Source organism: Macaca nemestrina, chromosome 7, assembly GCF_043159975.1.
Source record: "Macaca nemestrina isolate mMacNem1 chromosome 7, mMacNem.hap1, whole genome shotgun sequence".
In the NCBI taxonomy this organism is placed as follows: domain Eukaryota; kingdom Metazoa; phylum Chordata; class Mammalia; order Primates; family Cercopithecidae; genus Macaca; species Macaca nemestrina.
Window position 1 is genome coordinate 121,019,867 of NC_092131.1, and position 16,237 is coordinate 121,036,103.

The window sequence follows — 16,237 nt, forward strand, 5'->3', positions numbered from 1 at the left end:
CCGCCTCGGCCTCCCAAAGTGCTGGGATTACAGGCTTGAGCCACCGCGCCCGGCAGGAGATGATTCTTAACGGTGGGGATTAGGACACTGGGGCTGTCAGTAGGGAAGTAGTTTTGGAAGAGGCAGCTCTGGTTTTAGGAAGTCACATCTGAGAGGCAATCTGAGGCGCCTGTCTACTGGGAGCAGTTCAAGACTTCACAGTTTCTTTTACCTCTTCCTGCGAGTGCCTCACCCACCCCCTAAACTGCTTTCAGTTTTAATTCATTTTTGTGTTTTAATCAGAGCTGAGTGGTGGGAATGAACAGTCACTGATGGTTATAACAGGAAGTACCTATATGGGCACTATGACCTGGAATACATTCACACTAGAATCCACAAAATTTGGCTTTTACACTACAGTTACTGCTTTAACAATATTCCCGACTATGTATCATCTATACATTCATCACATAAGGACATTTCCATCAACCACTGTGGTCTCTTAAGATTATAATGGAACTGAAAAATTCCTAATACCTACTGATGTGGTAGCCAACCAACACATTACCTTTTCTGTGTTTAGATGCACAAGTATCATGGTGCTACAATTGCCTACAGTATTTGGTACAAAATACGCTGTACAGGTGTGTAGCATAGGTGTGTAGTAACTTTGTAACTACACTCTTTATGTTTGCACCAGAAGGAAATCGGGGCATCTGTCAGACATATCCCTGGAGTTAAGCGACTCGTGACGATTTCGCTACTTGTCCTGCCTTGCCCTTCTGGCCCCTGAAGTCCCAGTACTCAACAGTACACGAGATGCCAGGCACCGTGGGTACTGCCGGCCGTCTTTACCATCCCCGCCAGTGGCGCTGCCGCCTCCGCGGTTCGGGTGAGGGCTCGGGCTCAGGGAGGTCAGGCGGCAGGGCAGCGACGGCGCCTCGCCAGAGCTCCCGGTAGCCAGGGAGGGCGGGCCGGACCACCGGCGGCCGCACGAGGGCTGGCTCCCAATGGCCGGAGGCCAGGCAAGCGCGCGGCGCGCCGAGGGCCCGCGTCCCGGAAGCGGGGTGGGGGCGCTTCCCCGAGTCCCGACCCGCCCCTAGGCCGCGGATCCACCTGGGAGCGGCCAGGGGCGGAGACCAAACCCCAGGGCGCCGAGGGTGGGATTGGACTGGGCTTGGGCGTGAGATGGCGGCGGCAGCGGTGAGCAGCGCCAAGCGGAGCCTGCGAGGAGAGCTGAAGCAGCGTCTGCGGGCGATGAGCGCCGAGGAGAGGCTACGTCAGTCCCGCGTACTGACCCAGAAGGTGCGAGGCCGCCTGTAGCGGAAGCCGCGGCGGACAGACTCTCTGAACGCCTGGCGGCCCGCGATTGCTAATCCGTGCCTGGCCAGTGCAGGCGCAGGGCTAGGCCCTCCCGGCACGCGCACGTTTCCCCTCCAGGCGCGCGCACGTTTCCCCTCCCGGCGTCCGCACGCCCGTTCCTGGCGCGCGCCCGTCCCCTGGTCGTAGTCTGGCTGTTCTTCGCACTGTGGCGGAGAGGGGGCCCGGTAGTGAAAGTTGTGGGCCTAAAGAGCGAGAGGACGGCAGGGCTTGACAGATTTATCTCTGGGAGGGGAGTTCGTTTGCATGGGTGGCACCTTTGGTGCTCGAAAACTCCTCCGTGGGGATGACGGTACTGTGGTGAGAGCAGGGTGAGAACAGAAAGTTGTGGTAGAGGAGATGGGTGAACTCTTGAGTGCCCAGGTTCCCTCAGTGAGTCCTAAAGTTAATGAGCTACGAGTCAGACTCCAGTTACTTTAGTAAAATGGCCAGAGAAAGATGCAGGTGCTTCAGACAAGGGAACACCAAAAAAAGTGTGGAGATGCCAAAGGTCAGAACTCAGATGTTGACTGCACTTCACTAAGTATATGGAGGGCTAAGGCTGTGTCTCAGTAGCTCCAGGGCCTAGGCCTTTCCTGTCTCAGAGTTGGTCAACATTAAATGCTTTTTGTTGAGTGAATGAAAGGAAGACGTGGCTGTCATACCCAGGCTTCCCCAGAACATAGGAAACAGAAGAGAGGAATGAGAGGAATAAGTGAGAGTCCCTGTTTGTTGGTTAGCAGACCTCTGTTTTATTATTTTCACCGACTGCACTGCTATGTATTTTTAGTCTGTCTATGTAATATCAGTTTTCTTATCAATAAAATGGGAGTCATATCCTGTCTTGAAGGCATGTTCTAAAGAGTTTTTGGGGACTCATTTTTGTTAGACACCAGAGGAAGAAAAATTTAATGTCCCCTGAATAAGTACGTATGTGTAATTCTGTTGTAAGTCAAACTGATGATCTGTCTTCCCAGCATCATGCCTCAGAGACACCAGTGGATATTTGGAGACTTGATGTTCCTTGGAATTAGTTATACCATCAGGCTTTCGTAATTACCCCTCACTATTCTATTATCCGTTATTTGCTCAAATTCAAGGTGCCAATGGGTTAAAGCAGTAAATCAGATATACTTATTTCACCCCTCTCTTCATCTATGTAGGTGTGCATGAGGGAATCTGTACAGATGTTAATTCGGTCGTTCAAACAATTATTTTAGCTATTATGAGGAAGCATTGCTGGGTGTTTTAGTATATGTAAAGGATATACACTCTTGTCTATATCTAGTTGTTTAAAATTTAGCTAATTCATTCACATATGTTGAACACCTAAGTAGTGCACACTTGGCTATGTACTGAGTTGTGGACATGAAAAAGATGATTGTTGCTCTAAAGGAGCAGATAGCCTCAAAGAGGAAACAGACATGAATAAAGAATTGCATTGAAGCCAGATATATGATAAAGGTAAACACCAATATTGTGGAAATGTAGCCTTGGGGAGGGGGAATTGGAAAGCTTTCTATTGCAAAATGTTGAGGTGAATTTTGGAGAACAAGATGAATTTTTTTCAGGTGAAGGGAAAGATGGGATAGGGGAGTGTGAGTAGGGATATTTAGGCAAGAGATGACAGGATACAGTTTAGCATGGGCGTTGGAACTACACAGATCTGGGTTTAATCTGGCGCCACTGTCTTTTAACTGTATATCCTTGGACAGGTCTCATAATCTCTCAGAACCCTTGGTTCCTTGTCTATAAAATGGATAATATCACTCTTGTAGGTCGATTGTGAGAGTTAAAGAAGTGTGTAAAGGGATGTATTCAGTGCTTTACCTATTTTTTGATATGTCCTTTAGGAAGGGTATACTGGCAGCATTTGGGTAATGGGTTGAGGAATGAAGAAAGAAAAAAAAAGTGGAGACCAGTAAGGGGCTGTTGTGCCAATTCAAGTGAAAGATGAAAAAGATGCAAACCAGAGCATGGGCAGTGAAGATAGGGGGAAAGGAGGCAAATGGGAGACTGTTAAGTGAGAAACAGCAGTACTTGGCAACTGATTGGAAGAGGTTAGAGAATACTGGAAGGGGAGGAGAGTCACCTATGATTCCAAAATTTAGAGCTGGGTATAATGGTGTTTAACCTTGGGCATAAAGAATGTAGGAAGTGGAACAAATTTTGGAGGAGCATGGGGGAAATAAAGATGAATTCAGTTTCTAATCTTCTATGTTGTCTTTGTCCATAGAAGATTAGAATTCATAAGCTATAGACGGGAATAGTGGCTACATAGATACAGAGTCACTAACAGCAATAGAATGACAACTGAGAGCTGGCATTAAAGGAGGAGAGAGAAAAATTAAAAAGCAGACCCATGACCCTCAGTGATAAATACATTTTACTCTGTACAAACAAATATACACATACAAGGAACATGTTACAGCTCTTACCACATACAATGAAATGTAATATTTTCTTTTTTTTTCAAGACAGAGTCTTGCTCTGTCACCCAGGCTGGAGTGCGGTGGCATGATCTCAGCTCACTGCAACCTCCGCCACCCACGTTCAAGCGATTCTCCTGCCTCAGCCTCCCAAGTAGCTGGGATTACAGGCAGGTGCCACCATGCCCAGCTAATTTTTCTATTTTTAGTAGAGACGGGGTTTCACCATGTTGGCCAGGGTGGTCTCGAACTCGACCTCATGATCTTCCCGCTTCTGGCTCTCAAAGTGCTGGGATTACAGGCGTGAGCCCCTGTGCCTGACTCGAACTTTAATATTTGCTATTCTATTTCATTTAAAAATTATAGCCTGCTATTGATTTCATGACTAACCAATGGATCATCTCTGGAAACATCAGTGTACTGTGTAGTGTTTTGCCATAGTGAATGCTCAATAAAGGTGTTAAATGATGTCTTTCATTTAGAAAAGCATATTTATTCTTATTGTCACTGTACCTTTTTATAACTTAGAAATTTATCAGAGAAGTAATTTAAATGGTGAAGAAATTCAGCTTTATGTCATATCTTGATTCTCTAACTAATAAGATGAGGAAATTAGTGTCCCTTTACTCACTATGTTTTCTACTCCCTCTGTCAGTTTCTGACATTTATATTGTTATACTTATGTTGTCAAGTTTTGTAATTTTTCATTTTTTGAGACAGAGTCTTACTCTGTCACCCAGGCTGGAGTGCAGTGGCGCAATCTCGGCTCACTGCAACTTCTGCCTCTCGGGTTCAGGGAGTTCTGTGCCTCAGCCTCCCGAGTAGCTGGGATTACAGACACCCGCCACCACGCTCGGCTAATTTTTGTATTTTTAGTAGAGACAGGGTTTCACCATCTTGGCCAGGCTGATGTTGAACTCCTGACCTCATCATCCACCTGCCTCAGCCTCCCGAAGTGCTGGGATTACAGGCGTGAGCCACCACACCCGGCCAGGTTTTGTAATATTTAAACTTTGCTCTGTAACTATAATGAGTCTACTCAGCAGTATTTGTGACCGATTTCCAAACTTGAGATTTCAGTAAATAGTATTTACAGTAAACAGTATTTACAAAAATATGTAAAGCACTGAATACATACCTTGTATTTTTTTTTTTTCTTTTTTTTAGATGGACTCTCGCTCTGTCTCCAGGCTGGAGTGCAGTGGCACAATCTTGGCTCACTGCAACCTCTGCCTCCCGGGTTCAAGTGATTCTCTTGGCTCAGCCTCCCGAGTAGCTGGGACTACAGGCGTGCACCACTATGCCCAGCTAATTTTTGTATTTTTAGTAGAGACAGGGTTTCACCATGTTGGCCAGGATGGTCTTAACCTCTTGACCTCGTGATCCACCCACCTTGGCCTCCCAAAGTGCCAGGATTACAGGTATGAGCCACCGCGCCCAGCTGTATTTTTGTTCTATAGATGGTATTCATCACAGAACCAAGTTGTATGATTGAATATGTAAGAAAAGACATGACTTTATGTCACTAGATATGTGTAACTAGGAAGGTAATGCTTCAAGTGTTAGTACCAAAGCTTTTCTCTTTTCCTCCATAATTGCTCAAAATCATTTTCTGTTTTACTTTGTTCCCATTTGGAGCATATTTCTATTTTTCCAGGAGCTTCTGATTGCCTTTATTTTTCTTTTTTTGACAAATCAAGAATATCTGTTTGTCTTATCAATATATTCTTTTTCATCGTCTGTTAAAATAAATCCACTCTCTTTTTGAAAACACTCCAGCCCCTTGCTGCTTCTGGTCTGGTTGCCTTCGGCCCATTGCACTGCCATTGCCCTGGGGTTCCTCCTTACTCCACTTCTGAGTTAGGGCCGCTTTTTGAGTCTAGTATCTTTGTCTCTCTTGGATTCTTTTCCTTTCATCTTATTAGAGTATATCTTCAGATAATTTTTTTTGAGAAAGTATCTATGGGGGTGGTAAACTTTTAAATATACATTAGGAAATGTTTTACCCTCATACTAGATTGATAGTTTGAATTTCAAAATTAAAATTATTTTCCTTGTTCTGCTCAGCACCCATGGCCCCCATTCAATATGGAGACTAGTGTTTTTCTTTTACTTTTTTTTTTTTTTTTTTGAGATAGAGTTTTGCTCTTGTTGCCCAGGCTTGAGTGTTATGGCGTGATCTTGGCTCAATTTCTGCCTCCTGGGTTCAAGGGATTCTTCTGCCTCAGCCTCTCAAGTATCTGGGACTACAGGCATGTGCCACGACGCCCGGCTAATTTTGTATTTTTAGTAGAGACAGGGTTTTACCATGTTGGTCAGGCTGGCCTCGAGCTCCCGACCTCAGATGATCTACCCACCTCCGCCTCCAAAAGTGCTGGGATTACAGGTGTGAGCCAAGTATATCTTCTTTGATTATTTCTTTTTCCTTTGTGCCTTTTTGGAACTCTTGTTAATCAGATAATAAAAATCATAGATTGATCTTCTGTATTTCTTAACATTTTTTTCATTTTTCCTATTTTTGTCTTTTCCCCTACTCCAAGGCTGTCTCCTAAGTTGTTTTAATTTTGCTAATCACAATTTTAGTTTCCATTGATTATTTCATGATTCCCTGATTGCTTCCTCCCCAGCAGTCTATTGTTATTTTAGAAATGCAATTATCTTCTTGAGTTTGTCTGAGAAAACTAATTAGAATTTCAAAAAATTATCTCTCCTCTTTGTCCGTTTTTTCTCCCCTTCCTGTTTTTTTTTTTTTTCCATCCTTCTATTTTGTATTTTGACTTTTCAAAATGTTTGATGATCCTTTATTGTCTGTACATATTTGTGAATGAAGGTGTCTTAGCTAATGGGGATTTCCTCTGCCTTTTATAGTTGCTTTGGGATTTCAAGGGAGGAATGGATTCTGCCTGACCTGCACCCTTATTCTCTGAGTGTTGTGATCTGCTGCTGTTTTGTCAGCAAAATACTGTCCCATCCACTCTTTGTCTTACAGAAATTAGGTCTCTGTTCCCTTGTTCTCAGTACTCTAATGGATTTTCTTTTTTGTGCTTCTTTACCGTCACATTAATGGGATTTGAGGAAGGAAGATAAATATGTATGCACAGTCTCACACTGAATGTTAACTGATGTTTATTACTGCTTATTCAACTCTCGATCTTCTATATTCTGCTGTAAAGAGAGCAAAAAGGATACTTAACTTTCTCATATAGTAGTTGGATGCCCAAAGCCCCAGGCCTGCCCAGGTCTAGGTTTCACATTTCCTTTCTTTGCGCATTTCAGGCCTCAAAACAATTTTGTAAATTTTCAGAATGTAAGAGTTAGCTTTCTTTCTTAGACTGGTTTGATGTGCTCTATCTACTTGATTTCTGTGTTTCCTTTTTTATTAGTAACAACTTGACTTTCTATTCCTGTATTTTTTTGCTAGTCATATTTATAAGCTACTTCTATGGCTTACAATTATATAATAATAACAAAAGTATTAAAAAGTCTGATAAAGAATAAGAAAAGTATTCTTTTCTTTTTAGTTTGGCAAACAGGGAAGAACAGAAAAGGAAGGGAAAAAAAAGAGAGCTGGCCAGGCGCAGTGGCTCACACCTATAATCCCAGCACTTTGGGAGGTCCAGGTGGGTGGATCAGTTGAGCTCAGAAGTTTGAGACCAGCCTGAGCAACATGGTGAAACCCTGTCTCCAGAAAAAAAATACGAAAAATCAGCCAGACATAGTGGTTGCACCTGTGGTCCCAGCTACTCTGGCGACTGAGGCAGGAGGATTGCCTGAGCCTAAGAGGCAGAGGTTGCAGATTGTGCCACTGCACTCCAGCCTGGGGAACGGAGGGAGACCCTGTCTATATATTAAAAAAAAAAAAAAAAAAAAAAAAAAAAAAAAAAAAAAAAGAAAAGGAAAAGGGAGAGTGAAGGACTAACTTCTGAGTCTGGATAAGTTCCTGAGATTGTTGACATTTCTATGATGAGCAAAGCTCAGTTCCCTTCTCTTGCCTGATGGATGATTCAATTGAAAATGATTTCTTTCATCAGGATCTGCTCCCACCCCATAATTGTGAATATTTTGATATTCATTTGAACAGGTGAATTTTAGGAAATGGGATGGGGATGGCAGAGCTAAGAGAGAATTATAAGGCATGTTCTCTGCCTCAGAGAGCTCAGTTCATGGACCGGTTAGAGATACCACATTTAGGGCACATGAAACAATTAGTGATCCACTCATGACAATACATTATTGTTATATATTAACTCTAAATGTAGTAAGGGTTCGCCAGAAGTAGGAAAAATTAGGGCTTGCGTTGGACTTTAAATGGGTAGAATTTGGGAAGAGCCTGACAATCCAAGGAGTGGAGAAGCTTGTGGGAGCCAAGATTCAGAGATAAAATAAAGCAGACTCTAGGGAAAGCATGTGAAATGACCGAAGACTACTAAAATGGGTAGGTGGGGATCAAGCCTGGAATTCTCTAGATAAACAGCTTGTCTCCACAGTGACCTTTTAATGGGTTTTCACACCTACCAGAGTGGGTGTACCAGGAAGGGATAAAAGGAGCAGGTAAGTGCTGAGTCCCAATCTAAAAGTCAGGCTTCAGGATGCAATACTGTCTGACCCACTATATCACTCTGCCCCGCCCCCCTTTTTTTTCTTTTTAATATTTAAAGAAATTGGACAAGGCTGAGAGAGAAAGGAAGAACTGTTAAGGGGAGTTACTAAATATAGTCTTGGAAAATATAATTGCCATAATTTCCCATTTAGGTGATTGCCCACAGTGAGTATCAAAAGTCCAAAAGAATTTCCATCTTTCTGAGCATGCAAGATGAAATTGAGACAGAAGAGATTATCAAGGACATTTTCCAACGAGGCAAAGTCTGTTTCATCCCTCGGTATCAGTTCCAGAGCAATCACATGGATATGGTGAGACTAGAATCACCAGAGGAAATTTCTTTACTTCCCAAAACATCCTGGAATATCCCTCAGCCTGGTGAGGGTGATGTTCGGGAGGAGGCCTTGTCCACAGGTGAGTATTATGGTGTTAGGTTGTTGTTAGGTTATGACCAGTTGTTAGATCTCAGATCCACCTGTTATGTATGGGTCAGTGGGAGTTGCTTTTCCTGTAGGGATTAATTTGTATTTTGCCTACGTTCCACAACACCTGTATTACTTGGTTTAGGATGTGATGCCTTTTGAAAACTGTGAAGTGTAAACAAATAATATTGTTGACTTCTCACATATTGTTGCCCTACCTTGTGGGCTGAATTATGTATTTTTCCTGAATCATTATTTCTTGTGGTTTCAGTTGTGGTCTGCTTGCTAATAAGCGTATTATTATTAATGCTAATTAGCACTTATATCTCCAGTTCAGACCTGAAAACTATTTTCTGGACATCTCTACTTGGATGTCACATGTGCATCTCAAACATGAGATGTTCCAAACTGAGTCATGGTCCCCTCAGCCTTGACTACCTACCATGTGTTTATCTCAGTACATGGCACCACCAGCTACCCAGCTGGCCATGCCAGAATTCTCCAGGTCATCCTTGGCTCCCCTCTTTCTCTCATGCCCCACATGTGGTCTATTGCTAAGTCCTGATGATTTTACCTACTGCATATTTAGTGAATCTGTCCATTTCTCTCTAACCCACTGCTACTACTGCAGTCTAAGCTGACATCTCCTCCTGCCTGCATTCCTGGAAAGGCCTTTTAACTGTTCTTTCTCTCCATGTCTTGTATCTTCTCTTTCCTCTTTATTGGTTATTTAAAAATAATTGAAACAAGATTTTGAAAACACAAATCTGCCACTTCTCTCCCCTCCTTAAAGTCTTTCTGTGACTTACTATTGCCCTTAGGTTGAAGTAAACACTACTTAATGAGGTTCTTCCTGATCTTGGCCCTGCTATCTTACTATTTTCACATCTTTCTACTCCCCACTTCATAGTCTGAGTTCCAGCCACTCTGAGTATCTCTGTTTCCCAACTCCACTTTGCCTTCTCTACTGCTGGGTCTTAATACATGCTGTTTTCTGGCCAACAGATGCTTGGGAAGTTTTATCATTATGAAACAGGTAAAGAGCTGAAAGCAAAATAAGCTAAGAGTATTATTTTTTAGTATAATGCCTGAAACCCATCTTAGAGATTGACTGAGACTTAGATGGTTGCAAAGAAGCCCCAGCACAACTTTATGCAGTCTTTACTCAGTTTCTGCCCCTTCCAATACAATGCCATTGCCTATAAAGTCAGTATGATGGAGTGGGAGGGGAGAGGGTCAAGGACTCATAACAGTAGAGGGATTATGTACTTTGCTAGTTTAACTTTCCCTGTATTGTCTAGTCTTGGGCTTTGCTAGATGTTTAGGCACCAAAAATATATTCAGATCTACTTCCTTCATGTCCTGCATCAATAGGCCAGATGAATGTCAGCATTTTAAAACTCTTTCATATTTTCAAGGGGAAAGATTGCAAGCATTTCAAGGCAATGAGATAATAAGGGAATACAGAGTATCTTGGAGAACAGTCTAGGGTTATAGATAAGAAAAGGTGGGAAATTATAACTACTGACTTTGCTCAAACTTAATGCAGCTACTCCAGACTTGCAGGCTTAATGGTGGAACTCAGGATACTGTCCCAATTCCCAAATACTGTTAACAGCTCCTTCAATGCTTGCATCATCTCTAATTGAAATTTTACTTGGTTTCCTCCAGTAACCAATTCCTCTAGAGGCAGCTCATTCCTTTTAGAACAGCTCTGCTCCTTCTAGAACATCTTCCTTGGGTTGAGCTAAAGTGTATCACTTTGAACTTCTGTGCATTTGTTCTAGTTCTATTCAAGTACAGCGGTGAAAAGAGTAAGGAAGAAGCATTATTTTTCCTTTTAACTTATTTGCACTTCCTGATTAGGATAATCTCAATCCAAATAAGTGAGTCAATCATTTATGTATGATTTTTTTTTTTGAGACAGAGTTTCGCTCTGTCACCCAGGCTGGAGTGCAATGGTGCGATCTCAGCTCACTGCAACTTCCGCCTGCTGGGTTCAAGCGATTCTCCTGCCTCAGCCTCCCAAGTAGCTAGGATTATAGGCATGTGCCACCATGGCCAGCTAATTTTGTATTTTTAATAGAGATGGGGTTTCACCATGTTGGTCAGGCTGATCTCGAACTCCTGACCTCAGATGATCCACCTGCCTTGGCCTCCCAAAGTGCTGGGATTATAGGCGTGAGCCACCACACTCGGCCTGTGTATGGTTTTTAGCACATTGTTTGGCACATAGGAGCTGTCGAATAAATGGTAATATATTAATTTTAAGCAAGGAAGTCGGAATTATTCATTATAAGATAAACTCATTACTAGCCAAGTAGTTAATATTTTGGTAATTTTCAGCAGATATTTTTACACATCTACTTTGTGTCGGATACTATTTTAGGTCTGGAAAGATAAGGCCCTGATTTGAAGGGACTCACACTGTAGCTGATGAGACAGAAAATGAACATAAACAGAATATCCTAACCTACAGTATATGTCAAATATAAGTGTCAAATGAAAAGATACTGAATATTAAAAATAGAAATTTAGAATATGGTTCTGAATAGAAAAAAGTCCACCAAAAATACCCCACAACTGGTTGTTCATTTTTTTTTTTCCTTTATAGCATTTATTCATGCTGTATTTGTAGTAACAGTGACTTTTTTTCCCCCATGCATTTTTCTTTGCAGATACTTGCAATCTGGGTTGCAGAGGGATAGAGGATTATACCCACAGTTTCTTGAAACTACAGTCTGGGGTCAAAGCTTGCTGCTGTTGTTTATAGAAATGTTTGAGTAGGCAGCCTCGGCTGTTTGTTGTCTCCTAACATCACCCTCTGTAATGTGGATGTCTACTTGCATCAGCAACTTAAAATGTGGCAACTTCAGTGCTTAAGCATAAATCTAGCTTTACAGTGTTTGGGACTAGCTGATCAGAGCTCAGACTGTCCTTGGTGTAGCTTTCGTTGTCTGTTTATCTTTCTTGTTTGCTCACATTATCAGAGCTTAGAAAAGAGTAAGCTTTTGTGTCCTCAGTTGCAATGATAAGTTCCTAAGCAAAAATTTCCCATGGACTATTATTCTTGTATTATATTTGTAGCAAAAGAAATAGATTGCTAAATGAAATAGAGGGTCGGATTCTTTCCCAAGTTTATCTTCAAGGTAAGGGCTACTTGGGCAATTAGATTAGGGCAGGAATTTTTCCAGTGCAAGTATATAGTCTGATTCAACCTGGCTTAAGCAAAAATGAGATTTTATTGGCCCAGAGACTGAAAAGTTCACAGAAGGGCTGGCTGGATCAGTGGCATTAGGATCCAGTCTATCTCTGCCTTTTGGCTTTGCTTCCATTTATATCAGTTTCATTTACTGGTGCCACATGGTGGCCCATAGCAGCTCTAGGTTCCATGGCATCCTTACTGTTAGCAATAAAGAACAAGTTTGTTTTCTAATAGTCTGATAAAGTCCTGGTCCTAACTCTTCTTGACCCAAATGGGCATCTGGAAATTAATCACTATGGCCAGAGATATGAAATTGGCTGACTGGCTTAGGCCTGGGTCTTACGTGCCTGTCCTTGACCCATTCTTTGTGACCAGGAAGAAAAGAAGTGCCAATTGACTTAGACTAGGTCATATGCCCAGCTCGGCAGCCCTACCCAAACCACTGAGCTGAGAGTAGGGTGAGAGTGTTTGTTGTGTTTCCAGAACAAGGGGGAATGGATACTGGGGAGTCAAAACTAAACTCACCTCTGCTATCAATCATTTCTGAAATTCTGCAGAGTATAATAGGCTCTTTGCAGTCATAGCTTTGCCAGTGCTGATTTTTAACTTATGATCTTCTTGGAGGCTTTTGGGAATTAATATCTATGTGTAGGTACCTGAGCCATAACTTAATGATCATAATGAAGACTTTCTAGTCCTCAAAACATTTTAAAGTAATCGAGTGAGGCATCATCAAGGACAGAGTCTTTGAACTACCCTTCTAGGTTGTTCATGATCAGTACTTTTGGGAGGGTTATGATTGGTTCACTGTGAGTAGCTCACATTGACTTCATTTCTTTCTTTCTTAGGATTGCATGGCATCTGCAAGAATATAATAAAAGATAGTGGGTATGGATTTCATCAAGGCATATTTGATGGAGTCATGATATCCTCGGGATGCTGGAGAAATTTGTATTGGCTCATAATTATTCAGAAAAGATGTGTAGAGCACTGCTCTGTGGGAGGTGTGATGGGGACATAGAAGGGAACAGCATGGACTTGGTTCCCAGTGTTGTGGAGTTAACTAGCCTGTTCTCACAGAAGCAGGTTTGTGCTGGCATGTCACAGGCTCTCTCCTTTTTGCTGTCCTGTTCAACTTTTTGTTGAACTTTTAGCTTTTTTCAGCTTTCGTTGAACACTTAGATGTCTCACTGTTCCTTATTTTCAGCATGTCGAAATTCATTCTTATTCTTTTTGTGTTTTTCATATTTCTGTTAGCAGCCCCTTTGTAGACATGGAATTATCCTTGCCTCCTTCCCACCATCCAGTTATTACCAGATTTTTCTTTGTAATGTTTTTATCACCTGTCTTTCTCTAATTCCAGTTTTGGGAGAATTCTTTGTCTACAATTTTCATTCTTTGTATCTGTTCCATTGGAGTAAACTTTAAATTGGTTTCCTGGCCATATTAACTTTTCCAAAGTACCTTTCTGTATGGGTCATCTACCCTATTCAGGCCTTCTCTGTATGCTGAATAGATCTGTGTACCTGAGCAAACAATGGTTCCTGCTGGTTGTTGCCAAAAGAAGGGACATTGGATGAAATCCAAACATTCAGGCCACTTTCTGGGCCTTACCTGCCTTTCTGCCTTAATACTTGTGCCTCCTTGGTACAGTTCCTTATTTCAGCCAAAGTGGTCTGCTGGAAGACAGTATTTCCTAGTAATGGAAAATATGGATTTCAGAATCAGACCAACCTGGATTTGGATTCTAGTTTTGCTCCTTTCTAATTGTGTTACCTTGGGAAGATCACTTAACTTCTCAGGGTTTCAGTCTTCTTACCTGTAAGTGGATTCAGACCTACCTTACATATCTGTTATGGAGCTTAAATGAGATAATGTCTGAATAGTCTTTGACACATAGTAGGTGCTCAGTAAAAATGCACTTGTTGCTGCTGTGGCTGCTGTTGTTTTTGCTGATGTTGAGTGGTCAGGCATAGGGTAATGTTATGTGCTTTACTGTGAAAGTGATTTTGTTTATACCGTTTTCCAGGCTAGAATATATTATATGTTTCTTCAGGATAGTCTCTTCTAGTCTGGTGCTTAAGATCACTAGCTTCGGAGTCAGACTGATCTGAGTTTGAATCTGGCCTTTACCACTTGGGCAGAATTACTTAACATCTCAAAGTCCAAATTTCCCATCTGAAAATTGGAGATAATTACAGTACTGACTAACTGTGTTGTTGAGAGGATAAAGTAAGATGATATATGTAAAGTGCCTAGTACAGTTTGCCATGTAGTCAGAGATCAATACATGGTAGTTATTAACAGTAAGCAGAAATTATTTTCCCCAAACCTTCCCTGGCTGTCTACAATGTACTGGTCTCTTTCTTCCTTAATTCTTATGTACTTGGCACTTTACATATATTACCATGTTTTATTAATTCTTTTTGGAAGTATATCCCTTTTCTTTGCTGATAGACTTAGACTCTTTAGGAGCAGAAACCTTCTTCTAAATCATTTGTATCCCTGGTACATAGTCATGTGGTTTATGTGGTAGACTTTCAGTAAAGGTTTCTTGAGGTGAAGCTAACAGTTTTGAATTCAAAGAATGCCTGTGTAAATGAATAGATGATCAACACTTTATAGCTATAAAAGAAAAGCTGGATTTAAAAAACTATATGCATGTACACAGGGACACATTAAAAAGTATACCAGAGTCAGTAGTTTTATAAGGTGCTGTAACTTGTTGTTTTTAGAGACAAGGTCTCACTCTGTCGCCCAGACTGGAGTGCAGGAGTGTAATCATAGCTCACTGTAACCTTGAACTCCTGAGCTCAAGTGATCCTCCAACCCAAGCCTCCTGAGTAGCTGGGACTACACGTGCACACTACCATGCCTAACTAACTAATTTTTAAATTTTTTTGTAGAGACAGGTCTACTCTGTTGCCCAGGCTGATCTCGAACTGCTGGCCTCAAGAAATCCTCCTGCCTTGGCCTCCCAGAGAGCTGGGATTATAGGTGTGAGCCACGGCACCCAACCAACATTTTTTATATTTGTGAGTAAAGAGTTAATATCAGTCCTGGACTAAGCTGGACCTGCCTGGGGGAATATCCTTGGAACTTATCTTCTCTCAGCACTAGTTTTTGGGAAGCCATAGAGTTGTGATAACGTGGGATGTACCTGTACCTGCCTGTTACTGTGTGCTACTATACCTGAATTGGGAGCTGTGAGTTGGCATGGAAGCCTTGGGTCTGTGGAACTAGATCTCTGCAAAAGATGGGCAGGAAATGGAGGTTGCAGCTTCTCTGTGTGAAGGTGGCCTATGTGCCCCTTGGCTCTTGCTGCACCCTGTGTGAGTGAGAAGGCAAAAGAAGCAGTGTACTGAGGTAGCTGCTGGGCTCTGGATGAGGTAAAGATGCTGAACCTGCCATATCTCCTCTTCTGTGTTCGTCTGTAAGGCTAAGTACATGGAGTAATACTTAGATTGTTTCCTGAGCCCATGTGCCAAGTCAAATCTATAACAGCTGCTGGGGCAGTACAGTCTCTGGGTTTGTTTTTTATTTTTTGGGGGCAGTGGGCAGTGCAGCTTAAATAACAGACATTGATTTTCTGACAGTCTGGGTGTTTTTAATAATATTCTGTGGAGACTCTAACACCACTGGTCCCACCAGTGACTGTCAGCCTGTCTATGAGAATGTTTAATTTTTACTAAGCCTAGAAATAAGTAGTTATAAGATCCTACATGGATGATATTTTGATATGAGTTACAGCTTATCTTCTCATTGAAAGTGTTTCTAAACCTTTAACACGTGTTTCTTTAGCTTAACAAAAATCCTCCTCACTAATTGTATTTGAACTTTTGAAATAAGTTATGACTAAAAGTAAATGAAAGCAACTGTAATTTTGGAATGTGCTTTTTCACATCGCACATGCCATTGTAGGCATTTTGGGTGACCTCCCTCTCTGGACAATTGAGAACATTGCCTCCTGAGTTAGGCACTGTGGGAGGGAGAGTGAACCCTTACTGTCCTTGCTTCATCTTCTTTGTTTTCAGATGGGATAACTGCAACCCAGGGAGGTTAAGTCACTCCCCCAAGGACACACAGGCAGTTAATGATAATGTGAGGTCACCCAGTTCTGGTTTCCACTCCAGTGCCCTTTGAAGTGCCATTTTTCTTCACACTTCCTTCATTAAGATTGCTTTACTACCTAGATTTTCTTCTTTCTCCTGACAGCATACTGCATTAAAACCGTTATTCATGG

The 16,237-nt window shown here is 42.0% G+C and overlaps 1 protein-coding gene across 5 annotated transcripts in view; it reads left to right on the forward strand.

Annotated features, from left to right (window-relative positions):
• Window positions 1–849: 849 nt before the first annotated feature.
• Window positions 850–16,237, forward strand: part of LOC105493114 (methenyltetrahydrofolate synthetase) — a 235,313-nt gene continuing 219,925 nt past the window's right edge. For 3 of the 5 annotated variants that reach the window (XR_011626273.1, XR_011626274.1, XM_011760563.3), the window contains exons 1-2: window positions 1,106–1,284; window positions 8,520–8,781. Coding sequence is in view for 1 of the 5 variants with exons in the window: in XM_011760563.3 (XP_011758865.2) it covers window positions 1,168–1,284; window positions 8,520–8,781 (379 nt within the window). In the remaining 4 variants the exon portion in view is untranslated. Of the gene's footprint in view, window positions 872–1,105; window positions 1,285–1,509; window positions 1,671–8,519; window positions 8,782–16,237 lie in introns of those variants that run through there. The other 2 variants (XR_011626276.1, XR_011626275.1) reach the window with 2 other exon arrangements.